The 13,388-nt window shown below is 41.4% G+C and overlaps 1 protein-coding gene across 2 annotated transcripts in view; it reads right to left on the bottom strand.

Moving 5' to 3' along the window:
* Positions 1-10,864, bottom strand: part of GRPR (gastrin releasing peptide receptor) — a 47,426-nt gene extending 36,562 nt beyond the window's left edge. Inside the window, exon 1 of one of the 2 annotated variants that reach the window (XM_002719900.6) lies at positions 10,048-10,864. In XM_002719900.6, coding sequence (XP_002719946.1) covers positions 10,048-10,460 — 413 coding nt within the window. In that variant the 5' untranslated portion in view covers positions 10,461-10,864. The remainder of the gene's footprint in view (positions 1-10,047) is intronic. The other variant, XM_051827626.3, reaches the window with a different exon arrangement.
* Positions 10,865-13,388: the final 2,524 nt, after the last annotated feature.

Genomic DNA, 13,388 nt, shown 5'->3' with positions numbered 1-13,388 from the left:
CTATGGAACACTATACAGCAGTAAAAAACAATGAAATCCGGGAATTTACAACAAAATGGAGGAAGCTGAAAACCATCATGCTGAGTGAAATAAGCCAGTCCAAAAGGGACAAATATCACATGTTCTCCCTGATCGATGGCAACTAAACGAGCAGCTAAATGATACCCATTGAAGTGAAATGGACACTCTGAGAGACAATGACATGATCAGCCCTTGTCTAAACTGTTGAGGAACAACTTACTATTTTGTTCCTTTAGTATTTTTTGTTGTTGTTGTTGTTGCTCAGTTTGCTCTACACAAGACCACTGGTTGAACTCTGCAATCAATGCACAACCATTCATAAGCATTTAAAAATTAACAGAAAAGTGATCTCAGTTAAACATAGGAGTGGGAATAAGAGAGGGAGGAGATATATAGGTTGACACATGCTCACTCGGACTTACCTCCCATGGTGGAACTAGAAATGTGCCAGGGAATTTCACCTCAGTCTTACCAAGGGGGCAGGTACCAATGCCAGCGCACTTGGTAAAGTGATAAGTATAAATACACAACCGATCAAAAAGATAGGGTATGTGTCAATGAGATTTCACAAATAAGACCAGTGTAAGCAAATAATGAAGGATAGAATTAAAAGGGAGAGAATGATCCTGCGGGGGAAACAGGACACACAGCAGACTCATAGAATGGCAGCACTCCTGCCTCAGAATCAACCCTTGGGACATTTGGATCTGGCTAAAAGGTCCATGAGAGTCTCACAGGCATGGGAAGCCACAACACGGTGGCAAAAAAATGATCTAAATGAAAGATCCTGGTGAACAAGACCCCAGCAGAAGGAACAGGCCATCAAGGAGAGAGGTGCCTTTCTCTGAAGGGAGGAAGGAACCTCCACTGTGATATGGCCTTGACTAAACAAGTTCAGAGTTGGTGAACTCAAGGGCCTTCCATAGCCTAGACAGCTCATAGCAAGAGTCTTGGGTGATTGCTGACGTCATAAATAAGAGTGCCAATTGTTAAATCAACAATGGGAGTCACTGGGTACATGCTCCCCATGTAGGATCTCTGTCCTTAATGTGTCTTACTATGAAACTTAAAAACAACACTACTAGTCGAACAATACCCTATACCTTGTGTGGTTGTGTGAGTACAGCCTGTTAAAATCCTTGCTTAGTATATACTAAGTTGATCTTCAGTATATGAAGGTGATTGAAAATGAAACTTGATGAAGGGTAGGATGGGAGAGGGAGTGGGAGAGGGGAGGGCCACGGGAGGGAGGGAGGTTGGGGGGGGAACCACAACAATACAAAAGTTGCACTTTGTAAATTCACATTTATTAAATAAAAAACTATATAACAAACAAAAAAAAAGAACTTAATACTTTACCCTTTTAGTATTCTTTATGTTCTACTTAAAACTATTGGTTGAACTCTGTAATTAATACACAATTACTCTTAGGTGTTTAATTAATGCTATAACTAGTACTCAAGTAGTATTTTACACTTTGTGTTTCTGTGTGGGTGCAAACTGTTGAAATCTTTACTTAATATATGCTAAATTGATCTTCTGTATATAAAGATAATTGAAAATGAATCTTGATGTGAATGGAAGGGGAGAGGGAGTGGGAAAGGGGAGGGTTGCGGGTGGGAGGGAAGTTATGTGGGGGGGGGGAAGCCATTGTAATCCATAAGCTGTACTTTGGAAATTTATGTTCATTAAATAAAATTTTTAAAAAAGTAAAGTTTATGGATTACATTGGCTTCCCCCCCCATAATTTCCCTCCCACTCACACCCCTCCCATCTCCCACTCCCTCTCCCATTCCATTCACATCAAGATTCATTTTCAATTATCTTTATATACAGAAGATCGATTCAGTATATATTAAGTAAAGATTTCATCAGTTTGCACCCACAGAGAAACAGAGTGTAAAATACTGTTTCAGTACTAGTTATAGCACTACTTCACATTGGACAACACATTAAGGACAGAGATCCTACATGAGGAGTAAGTACACAGTGACTCCTGTTGTTGACTTAACAATTTGACACTCTTGTTTATGGTGTCAGTAATCTCCCTAGGCTCTAGTCATGAGTTGCCAAGCCTATGGAAGCCTTTTGAGTTCGCTGACTTCGATCTTATTCAGACAGGGTCTTAGTCAAAGTGGAAGTTCCCTCCTCCCTTCAGAGGAAGGTACCTCCATTGATGGCCCCGTTCTTTCCACTGGGATCTCACTCGCAGAGATCTTTCATTTAGGTCTTCTTTTTTTTTTTTCCCCAGAGTGTCTTGGCTTTCCATGCCTAAAATACTCTCATGGGCTCTTCAGCCAGATCTGAATGCTTTAAGGGCTGATTCTGAGGCCAGAGTGCTGTTTAGGACATCTGCCATTCTATGAGTCTGCTGTGTATCCCGCTTCCCATGTTGGATCATTCTCTCCCTCTTTTATTCTATCAGTTAGTATTAGCAGACACTAGTCTTGTTTGTTTGATCCCTTTGACTCTTAGACGTATCAGTGTGATCAATTGTGAACTGAAGTTGATCACTTGGACTAGTGAGATGGCATTGGTACATGCCACCTTGATGGGATTGTATTGGAATTCCCTGGCACGTTTCTAACTCCACCATTTGGGCAAGTCCGATTGAGCATGTCCCAAATTGTACATCTCCTCCCTCTCTTATTCCCACTCTTATATTTTACAGGGATCACTTTTCAGTTAAAATTTAAACACCTAAGAATAATTGTGTGTTAATTACAGAGTTCAACCAATAGTACTAGAACAAAAAAAAAATACTAAAATGGATAAAGTATTACATTGTACATCAATAGTCAGGACAAGAGCTGATCAAGTCACTGTTTCTCATGGTGTCTGAAAAACATTATGCTGAGTGAATTAAGCAAGTCCCAAAGGGACAAATATCATGTGTTCTCCCTGATCGGCGACAACTAACTGAGCACCAGAGGGGAAACCTGTTGAAGTGAAATGGACACTATGAGAAGTGAGACCTTTAAGAAGTGATTAGGCTATGAGGGCTCTGCCCTCATGAATGGATTAATGCTCTTATCTGAGCAGTGGGCTAGTGACCGTAAAAGCAGGTTGTTCTGTTTCTCTTTCTCATGCTTACTCACTTGCCCTTCTGCTGTGTTATCATGCAGCATGAAGACCCTCTCCAGATGCCAGTGACATGCTCTTGTATTTCCCGGCCTCCAGAACCAGGAGCCAAATAAACTTTTGTTCTTTATAATTTACCCAGTCTGTGGTATTCTGTTATAGCAGCAGAAAACAGACTAAAACAGTGGCTCCCTCAAATTTGATGGTAATCCTGGATATTTAAATGACAGTACCAATAATGGAATTTGAGGCTGAAAGAATCTTTTCTAACTTCTCATTAAGAAAAAAAAAACAATTTCAATCAGTCATGGAAAAATAGTGACTTATCCTTCCAATTTCTCTATGGAAATGAGTATTACCAAACCATGGTCATCATCTCATCATCTTAAGAGGAGACAAGTGAAGATGATGGCAAAATATTCAGGAGAAGAAATATGATAGAGCAACGTCAGGCAGTCATTTAACAGAGATTGTGTTAAGTGTCCAGATTTTTGTGATGCTTGTGGGATTTATCAGTTTATTTAAGTTTGCTGTTTATTATAGTTTCTAAATTTCATGTATGACTTAGAAATGTTTTAAACATCCCTTTCTTTGCCTAATTTTGTATTTATAATTTCAATTTTTTTTTCTTTAAAAGTGCCCCCAAATAGTCCCCATAAATTCTGGATAAGCTTTTGTCATCTAGAGTTGGAACCACTGTTCTACTGCAGTCACTCAGTGAACCATCAAAGGAAGTTAACACCATGATTCAAAGGTCATAATCCTGTATTCCAGGTTCACCCAATAGGGCCTATCAGAATGCATTCATTTATTTATTCCTGCCTTCATGCATCTATCCATTTATCTATTAAACAGGCTTTTATTGAGCACTTTCTACAGAGTAAGAACTGTTCTAGAATCAGAAAATATACCAGTGAATGAGATGGCCTCCAATTCTTTTAGAACATATATTCTAGTAATGGAAACAGTGAACAAATAAACGAATGAATGAAATAATTATAAAGAAAATAATACTGGGTAATATTTACCCAAGAGAAATAAAGACATATATCCTTATAAAATTGCACATGAAAGTATGGCAGGCTTATTTATAATCATCTCAAAGTGAAAGCAACCCTAATGTTCATTAACTAGAGAATTCATAAACAAATCATAGTATATCCATGTTATGGGACACTACTCAGCAAAAAAAAAAAAAAAAAAAGCAAATTATTTATATGTGCAACAACATGAGTTGAAAAAAGCCAGATTCAAACAACTATGTAATTTATGATATTGTTTATGTCAGACTCGAACAACTACATACTGTATGATACCATCCTTGTTGCATTCTGGAAAAGATCAGTGGTTGCCAGGAGCTGGGAGTGGAGGAAAGAGATAGACTACAAGGGGACATGAGAGAGTTTTGGTAAGTGCTGGTTGTGATGGTGATGGCTAATATGACTGTATGAGTTTTTCCAAAGTCAAAAAATGTATACTTAAAAATGTACTATGAGTAAATTATGCTTCAATAAATATGAAAAAACATACTGGACGATAGAATAGTTTAGTCATTCCATTAGACTGAGTGGTCAAGGAAGACCTCTTATAGGAGGTGATATTTAGTATGTAAAATGAACCTCTTCACAATCCCCTGTTCTGTTACTTGGAGGTTAAAAAGGAGAATGGAGAAAATGTTTTTTATTTTATTCTGAAAAACACGTGTTTTAATTAAGACACAATTTATGCAACTCTACACACTAGGATTTATCTGTGCAAAATGCAAATTTAAGTCTATTTGCAAAGGATATTATTGACAGGCACATTTCCGAAAACCTCACTGGGGAGCCCTTTCAGCCTGTGCTGTTTATTTCATGATCAAGGCTGTACCTTCCTTGCTGCCATGCACACTAAGTTGCCAGAAAATATGCTGAATTAATCACATAAGAGCCTGACACTTTCAAAGATAATGTGTGAGAAACAAGGGCAAAGTTCTTTGCTGCCCTTCTCTTCTACCTCGCTCCAGTTGAGAGCACCTTTCTGGGTTGGCCCACTTCCACAACACCTGTCCTCTGATCACTCCCAGAGCCTACAGGCAGCTGGGCCGTTCCTCTGCCGTAGGAGCCACACATTGAGTTTCATTTCAGAGAGGCAGCAGAGACTTCCGAAAAGTCAAGCCATAGTGAAGTTATGAACTGGCAGCTCACGTAAACTGCTGCAACAAAAACTTTCTGGAAGGATACTTGACGAGAAATCATCCCACGTCTTCTCTTGTGACAAAGGGGCCAGTCCCCTTGGACTCAGTGAAGCAGTAGAGAAGACTTTAGATTTCACTGGCATGACTCCTTTCAAGGGGCCCACCGTGGACTCATGTTTGGGAGTCAGTCGTGACCACTGTGCAGAGAAGGGAAATAGACTCAGACTCCGGGTTTTTTTGTGTTTTGATGGTTTCTGTAGAAAACTTTCCAGTTTCCCTGTAGGAACTGGGAGGTGGAGTGAGCAGGGCTCCAGTCTGACTGTACTCTCTTGTGATAGGTTATATCCCATCACCTCTTTTGGTTTCTGTGTCAAACAGGGTTTGAACTTTAAGATGACTTCTGTCTCTGGCTATTGGACTTTCTCATTTTTCCACTGCTCAAAAATCAAATAGTGAGTGTCTTCTTACTAGAAATAGGATGGGCCTGGGTGTCATAGAAGACATGGACCCCATGGAGCTTCCCATATGATTAAGGAAGTAGAAAATGCACCTGTAAAAGGACTTAGTAGTACAAGGCAGGATAGTTCAGTATGTAATGAATTAATTTAATAATTAATTCAGCATTTAAAAAACATCCTTTATGAAAGGAAAAAAAATCAGTGAAAGCAAAAGTAATTGCTTCATAGAAGAGAAAGGATTTGAGCTATGCCTGGAGGGATGCATAGGATTTGAGTAGATGTAGAGAATAGGGCCCAGCCATCAGGGAGGGCAAATGAAGTTGCGGAGGCAAGAAGTCTGGTGGTGCCTGTGGGAATCAATGATGAGAATTTGAGTAGAGCAGTGTCTGTTCTGGAACATCTCGGGACAGGAGGATATGAAGACTGATTCGCAGATGGAAGAGGGCTTGTAAAAGAGAATGGAAAGACCAGACGGAAGTTCTTAATGCAGATCTGGAAAGAAAGCCTCAGCAGTGGGATGCCTAAATTCCCCATGTGACTAGAGCTTGTGCTGCACCGCCCAATCTTTCCCTCTTCAAGAGCAGTGTCTTCCAGTGGAAGGAATTTCACAGACAGGAAGAGCCTGTGCAGCTGGGAGGCATTTGATATTTGAGGAATTTCTGATATTCTCTATGAGAATAGCAAACTTGCATCCTGGGGGAAGAGATTTAGACCCCAAGGCACAGAGCAGTCTTTCCTGCACTGTCCAACAGAATTTTCTGCAATGGAAATATTGTGCATCTTCATTGTCCAACAGAGTAGCCACTAGTCTCCTGTGGCTCCTGAGCACTTGACATGTGGCTAGTGTGACCAAGCAGTGGGATTTTCTACTGAAATAATAAGAAATCTCTACTCTCAACATTCACCCTACGCAATCTAAAAATGTAAAGCAATGAATGTATGACAGGCTAGAAAAAGACAAGTGAAATGCTTCAAAGCCCTGTGATACAAGATAATTCTCATTTTTAGAAGAACATCAGGACATTAGGGATAGAATGACCCTGACTTAGGGATTGAGGGGAGAGGCTTGAACCAGAATCTGAATGATAAGTGAAATGGCAGATAAAAATAAGATTTTAAGAATTGGGGCTATCACAGGAATAATCTAGCTCAATTCCATCATTTTATAGATGATTAAGGTCAGAGAGTTACATGACTTGATTCAACTCCCTCATATGGGCAGTAATGGCAGAAAATTTGTCTAAAATGCAGGTCTGTTGATGCCCTTTCCAAGCCCATGCACCTCCTGGGATGAGGATTCTTATCCATGGAAAAAGAACAAGTGCTCTAGAGAGTGGATGAGACATAGCATAATCAAGGAAGAAGAGCCAGGAACAACTCAGCATGCAAGAAATCAGGGGAGGAGAGGGAAGGCAAGGGGCCTGATACAAACCTGCGATCGGCCAGTCATGTGAATCCAGAATGCTGGTTTCTGAGACTACCTTGAAGTCTCCATTTGACATAATGGCGGTGATATAAACTTTTCTGGGGAAATGTTACTGTTTTTTCATGTTGACAAAGACTCAAGTCTACCTGGGGAAGGGGAAGACTGCAGAAAGAATGCTGGGATGAGTAATGGCATTGCTGGTCAACCTAAGGGGGCAGGGATGGAGTCAACTCACATCTCAGAAACCCTGATTCAGTAGAGTTAGGATGGGGCCTTTGAATCTGTATGTTTTTAAAGTTCACTCTGTGATTCTGATGATCATCCAATTTGGAGGGGTTTCTGCTTCATCCTTTTACCAATCTATCTAATATATAACTGTTTGACAATATTTACTAAATATATGCCCCCAACGACCCAGTAATTCCATCCCCAATATGCACTTGCAAGAAAAAAAAACACTTCTTTATGTTGTGGGCATAAATAAGATGTCAAGAGCAGGTTATCAACCCCAAACTGGAAACAAGCCAGTGTGCATAAGCATTGGCTGAGGCATATTCATAAAAATGGAAGGCTACACACAATTAAAAAGAACAAACCATTGTTATGTGCATGAACATGGGTGAATATCACAAAAGTAATGATAAGCATAAGAAGACAGACACAAAGGAGTGTGTACTATGATTACATCTATATGAAATCAAATCATTGACAAATAATCTGTGATGATTGACATCAGACCAGTGATAGCCTCTCTGAGGGAGGATGTTTACTAGGAAGGAGCATAAGAAACTCTGGGAGTTGTTCTAGATCTCCATCTGAGTAATGCTTATGTGGCTATATAGACATGTGGAAATGCATTGAGCTGTTACTTTTTCAGTTTCCTATAAAAATAGATTATATCTTGTTGAGAAAAAATATGAGTATTTGCACTGACAACCTCATGGGATTATTACAAAAATTCCATAGCTTTTAAAAACTGAGGTAAATAGAAGAGTACCATCTTACATTACTTAATTGGCTTGATACCTATTTTTTCTCATTGAAGTGGGTTAGATGCTACCTGTGATTCAGGTGACCCATCAGCTTATTGAAGCCTTGGCAAAACACAGAGAGCCGTTTAGATGGGAGCTCATGGTAATTCTGAACTTGGAAAGGACACACAGTAACTCTAAACTTACTGAAGGCACCGCTGAGCTGTAAAAGGGTGCAACCTGCATTTGGAAAGAGCTTTAAAACAGGAGAGTTCCCTGCAGCTGCGTCTTTACATCATGTGCCCTCACTGCCCTCTCACTTTCCCTCCCCAAGAAGACAGCCAACACTGTCTGGACCACTGACTGCACTCGTCACACCGGAAGCCAATCTCTCCTCTTCCCATCAAGAAAAAAGGATCCCATCCTGAAGTGCCTTCGGCCGTTGGAAACGAGCCACAGAGTTCTGCGAGCTCCGGAGGGCGCTGGCCGTGACTCAACTCTGGAACCGCCTGTGGTCATTAGGACCTGGTGGGCTGATGTGAGGTAAGAGCAAACCGAAGTGGAGGAGAGGGCATGGAGAGACCCTGACCCTTTGTGGCATAGCTCCTCTCTGCGCCATTACTTTTCCATCTTTGACAATAACATGTGTGCCACACAGTGTACTCAGGCAGCTAAGTATAAACACATGTCTACAAATACTGATAGCACTATCTTTATTTGCCCATTACTCAACAAAGCCAGATCACCTGAGAACTATTTGTTCCTCTAGAAAATGAGAATCCACCACATATATTAAAACGTGGGATATTTTCTTCAGAGTCTAAACTTTAAAGAGCTGCTTCTGTGTCCTTTCTGAAACACTCTCAAGCCCTAGGCACCTGTAACACATGACATCAGTTGCTTTTAAGACAGCAAGCTAGAGTCTCTCTGCCTGTTTTCCTTAGTTTGGTCTGTGCTGCGTCCGAGTCAGATCATTATTGTGTCCAGTTTTCAGAACCAGGAGCACATAGAATATGCTCAGCAATTTGTGTGAACAACCACCAACTACTTCCTTGCTCATTAAGTCAAACAAGTGTTTTTTATATGATAGATGTTTAATAAATGTTCAAAGGAGTAATATGAATGATTAATAAGAATTAATAAACTATACAACACATTCATACAAAAAATGCAATTCACATATGTGTATATTTCCCAGAATAAAATCCTGTAGGGGATCCCCTTCTCCCCTACCTCCCAAAGGCATTATATATGAAAACTCCCAAAACTCCCAAAGGCATTATATATGAAAGCACATTAACAAAGAGGGAAATTAAAAGTTAATCTTGAATGGAACTTTCTCCTGGAAAAAAAAAATCCAGACAATGTCTGATTTCATTTAAGGGAGGCTTAGAAAGAGAGAAAAAGTTAAACAGAAGAAAATGAATTTCAAAGAAAGGAGCCTTATTTTCTGCTCTTGGCTATTTCTGAAAGAATATTTTGTGGAAATGCAGTGGGACTTTTCTGATATCTGAAGGTTTGGGGTTGCTTCTAAGAAACCTTTTCCTCAGACTTAAGCTCTTTTGGGTGTGATTGTCTTTCTCACAAGGCAATTCATTTTACAAGGAGGGAGAAGTTAGGAAAAGGCTTCGCTAAATCCATTTCACCTCCAGAAAATGCAGCTCAGTCTTATGCTAAGAGATTTTTTTTCTCATTTGTCTCCTCCTGTCCTCAGTATTCACTCACTTTCCCCACTGTAAATCAATATATTAAACTCAAGAAGTAAGCCCCAGAGCAAAAAAATATGCCTGTAAGGGAACCTGAGTTTGAGAAAAACTTGCCCTTGTGCAAATAGCTCTGTCTGCTACGACATGGTGGCGTATTTACAAGGCATCTAGCACTTCCAGACAGCATATAACTTCATCCAGTACTCACCTGTCGGCCGAGAGCGCCGTGAGTGTGAAGACAGACACCCCCACCGAGGTAAGCTGTATGAAGGGGATCAGCTTGCAGCCAATCCTGCCAAACAACCATCGGTCAGCCAGGTACCTGCTGGCATCCACGGGAGCACACGTTACGAGGAGGAGCAGGTCTCCCAAAGCCAGACTGGAGATGAACAGGTTCGGCACGTTTCGCATGGACTTGACTGTGCAGAAGATCTTGATCAGAGTAATGTTGCCAATGAGGCCTATCAGAATGATCACCCCATAAATTGCAGGGATGACATAGAGGATCCCGGGGTAGAACCGGTCTTCGTTCATGGGGAGATCCGTACTGTGATTGGAGATGTTGTAGTGTATGCAATAGTCCACTTCCAAGTTCAGAACGAAACAGTCATTTAGAGCCATCTCTGGGTCTAAAAGTGCCCTTAGATGCTATTTCTTAACTTTTGATTTTGCAGTTAGGTGAAGATGAGGATAAGTTCTATGCTGGACTCTCCCTTCTTTATTAAAAGTACTCTGAGTACATTAACACTTTGTTTTTTCAGAACTGTCTGTCACTATATTGATGCTGGGATTGCTCTGGCCTTTGTGTGACCAGTGCAATCCATCTCTGAATTTGATAAACTAACAACGAAAACTCAGTCTCCCAAAAGACTTAGAGGTAAGCAGACTCTAGCAGCTCTTTTCACCTCCATCCGAGGCTGAGTCTCCCTGGCTGCACTTTACTAAGAACTTTTGGTCTGCTGTTTTCACCCAGCATTTCTTGTCTTTCCTGATACTTAGAACCTGAAGGTTTAAAGTGGGTAGAAAAAAACTGCACTGAGAAAGCCTCAAATCCTATAGGCAGGATGCTTTGTACGTCATCGGCTTCGCCAGCGAACTGCTGCTCTGCTGAGCTGAGCCTCTGAAGAGGAATCGGGGCTACGTATAGACAGAGAATGCCAGCCCCCTGCTGGACACTTCAATCACTGCCTGGTCGCCTGCTTGCTCCAAATAAGACAGCCCGCGGACTGCAGTTCCTACGTGGCTTAACATGATCTTTGGCTTCTCATTTCTGCACGCAGCACCTATGGTACATATTTAATAAATGTTGCTAGTGCTCTGCAAAGGCAGTGCGGTGCAGGTATTTCTGATAGCATCCCCATGAATTCAGATGGGGCTCATAATTCCCTTTTCTCCTCCTTTCTAACACATTAGAATGACATGTTAGGGTTGCTTTGAAATCGCATCTATGTTCAATGCGCCCAGGTGCACATAGCACCCATCTGTGAGCTGCTCCTTTGGCGGGGACTGCTACTGAGAAGCGCATGCACAGGACTCACACCTTACACCTTCACAGCTGACATCTGGAGAAGCAGAAGCACAGTGCGCATGTGTTTTGTTCTGTGTATTTACCAAGCCCTTCCTTTCCCTTTACCAGAGAGAAATTGAATCACAAGCCAGCAGTTAGTCTTTGTTGTTTTTTTTTTAAGATTTATTTATTTATTTATTTGAAAGAGTTACAGAGGGGAAGAGGCAGAAAGAGAGGGAGAGGGAGAGGGAGAGAGAGGGAGAGGTCTTCCATTCTCTGGTTCACTCTCCAGATGACTGCAAAAATAGCCGGAGCTGCGCTGTTCCAAAGCCAGGAGCCAGGAGTTTGTTCTGGGTCTCCCACGTGGGTGCAGGGACCCAAGGACCTGGGCCAACTTCTACTGCTTTCCCAGGCCATAGCAGAGAGCTGGATGGGAAGTGGAGCAGCTGGGACTTGAAACGGCGCCCATATGGGATGCGGACATGCCGGCAGCAGCTTTACCCGCTATGCCACAGTGTCGGCCCCCCCATTGTTGTTCTTATCTCTCAAAGATCAATAATTTTTTCCAGAAAGTGAGTCTTTTCTCATCTGGTCTAAAAAATGATATGAATTGGCACTTTGATGCAGCTATTAGCAATGTTTTAATCAAACGTTTGTTGCATTTTGTAAACAAGTTTTCTCTTAAGCCCTGAGTGGGAAATAAAGAACTATAACAGAGTTACAGATAGAATACCAAGGAACTGGGGTGGGGTGGAAAGAGATAAGTTATAGCTTAAAAATATATTGTAAGGGCATATCTTAAAATATATTAAAAATATTACAACTTAAAAATATATTGTAAGAGCACATCTTCAAGAGTTAGACAGAGTCAGCTCTTCCAGGTATGAGACATAAGCCAGTTCAGGACTAAAGAATAAAGAAATTGCCACTTACCAGCATTACAGGGCAAAGCGAGGAAGCCCCCAAGTGTGTAGTTAAGGACACTTCCGGGCTGCCATGCTCCTCGCCGCCGGTTGTAGGGAGACTTAAGGCCACATGTCTGGAGCTGGAAGAGCTTCTCAGTATCAGTGACAAGTGAACGTCGAATTCAGAGATGGATTGCACTGGTCAAGCCAAGGCCAGAGCAACCCAGCGTCAAAATAGTGACCGACAGTTCTGGAACCAGAGACCAGCTCCAGCCAGTCCAGGGGCCGCAAGGTGTGAGAGGTGTTGGCGCTCGAAGAAATGAGAGACACACTCACAGCAAGGCTGATGGCATGGCTCTGGCCCTCGAGCACCAGACGTTATTTTTATATCATAAGTCAAATAATGATTCTTTTTTCTCACAATAACAAGCCTGTTGTCCATTTTTTTCTAATTACAATTTCTTTGATTTTCAAGGGCACATTCAGAGCATGGGTTACAATCAGACAGGTGCGAGATAACGGGCTGCCCACAAAAGTCAAGGCCTGCAGTACTGTCGAGCTATGCAGAAATTGGCTACACAAGCTAGAATAGTGCCTTCCTAATCTAATCCTTACTAGAAGCCCCAATGTTCAAAGCAGGCCCCTTTTTAAATGTATCCCCTCTCTGCAGTTCTTTCGATAACTTCTTTATTGTACTCATTTAAAGGTTCACTTAGATCTATTCTACAGTTTTGATATCCTAATCATTGTTATATTTGTAGCATATATCGAATTAAAGCTTTAGTAACATTTATCTTTATTCTAGTGGGAAGTCTATACCAGGGAGCCTGTTGCCTTTTAATTCTTTTCCACAGACAGCTCAATCTTGCATAAAGCATTAACCCTTTCTCCTACACTAACATTCTGCTTGATTAAAATTCTACAAGGCAATGGACATTTTGGAGGTTATGAGACTAAGCGTTCTTCCCTAAAATTAGGAATACAGCAATCATTAGCGGGACCACAAGGAAGCTCCAGCTTCCTTATGCAGAGTGCAGTTCCCAACAGACCTAATACCACCAAGAGGACTGCAGCTGTCCTTCTCATGCCTTGCTGAGACAGGCCTTCTGCTGTGACCTTGTCAGCCAGCTGAAGTTG

The sequence above is a fragment of the Oryctolagus cuniculus genome, chromosome X (assembly GCF_051225735.1).
Source record: "Oryctolagus cuniculus isolate XC-2025 breed Fujian yellow rabbit chromosome X, ASM5122573v1, whole genome shotgun sequence".
Lineage (NCBI taxonomy): Eukaryota > Metazoa > Chordata > Mammalia > Lagomorpha > Leporidae > Oryctolagus > Oryctolagus cuniculus.
Note: the sequence above shows the minus strand (reverse complement) of the source record. Positions and strands in the feature narration are given on the sequence as shown.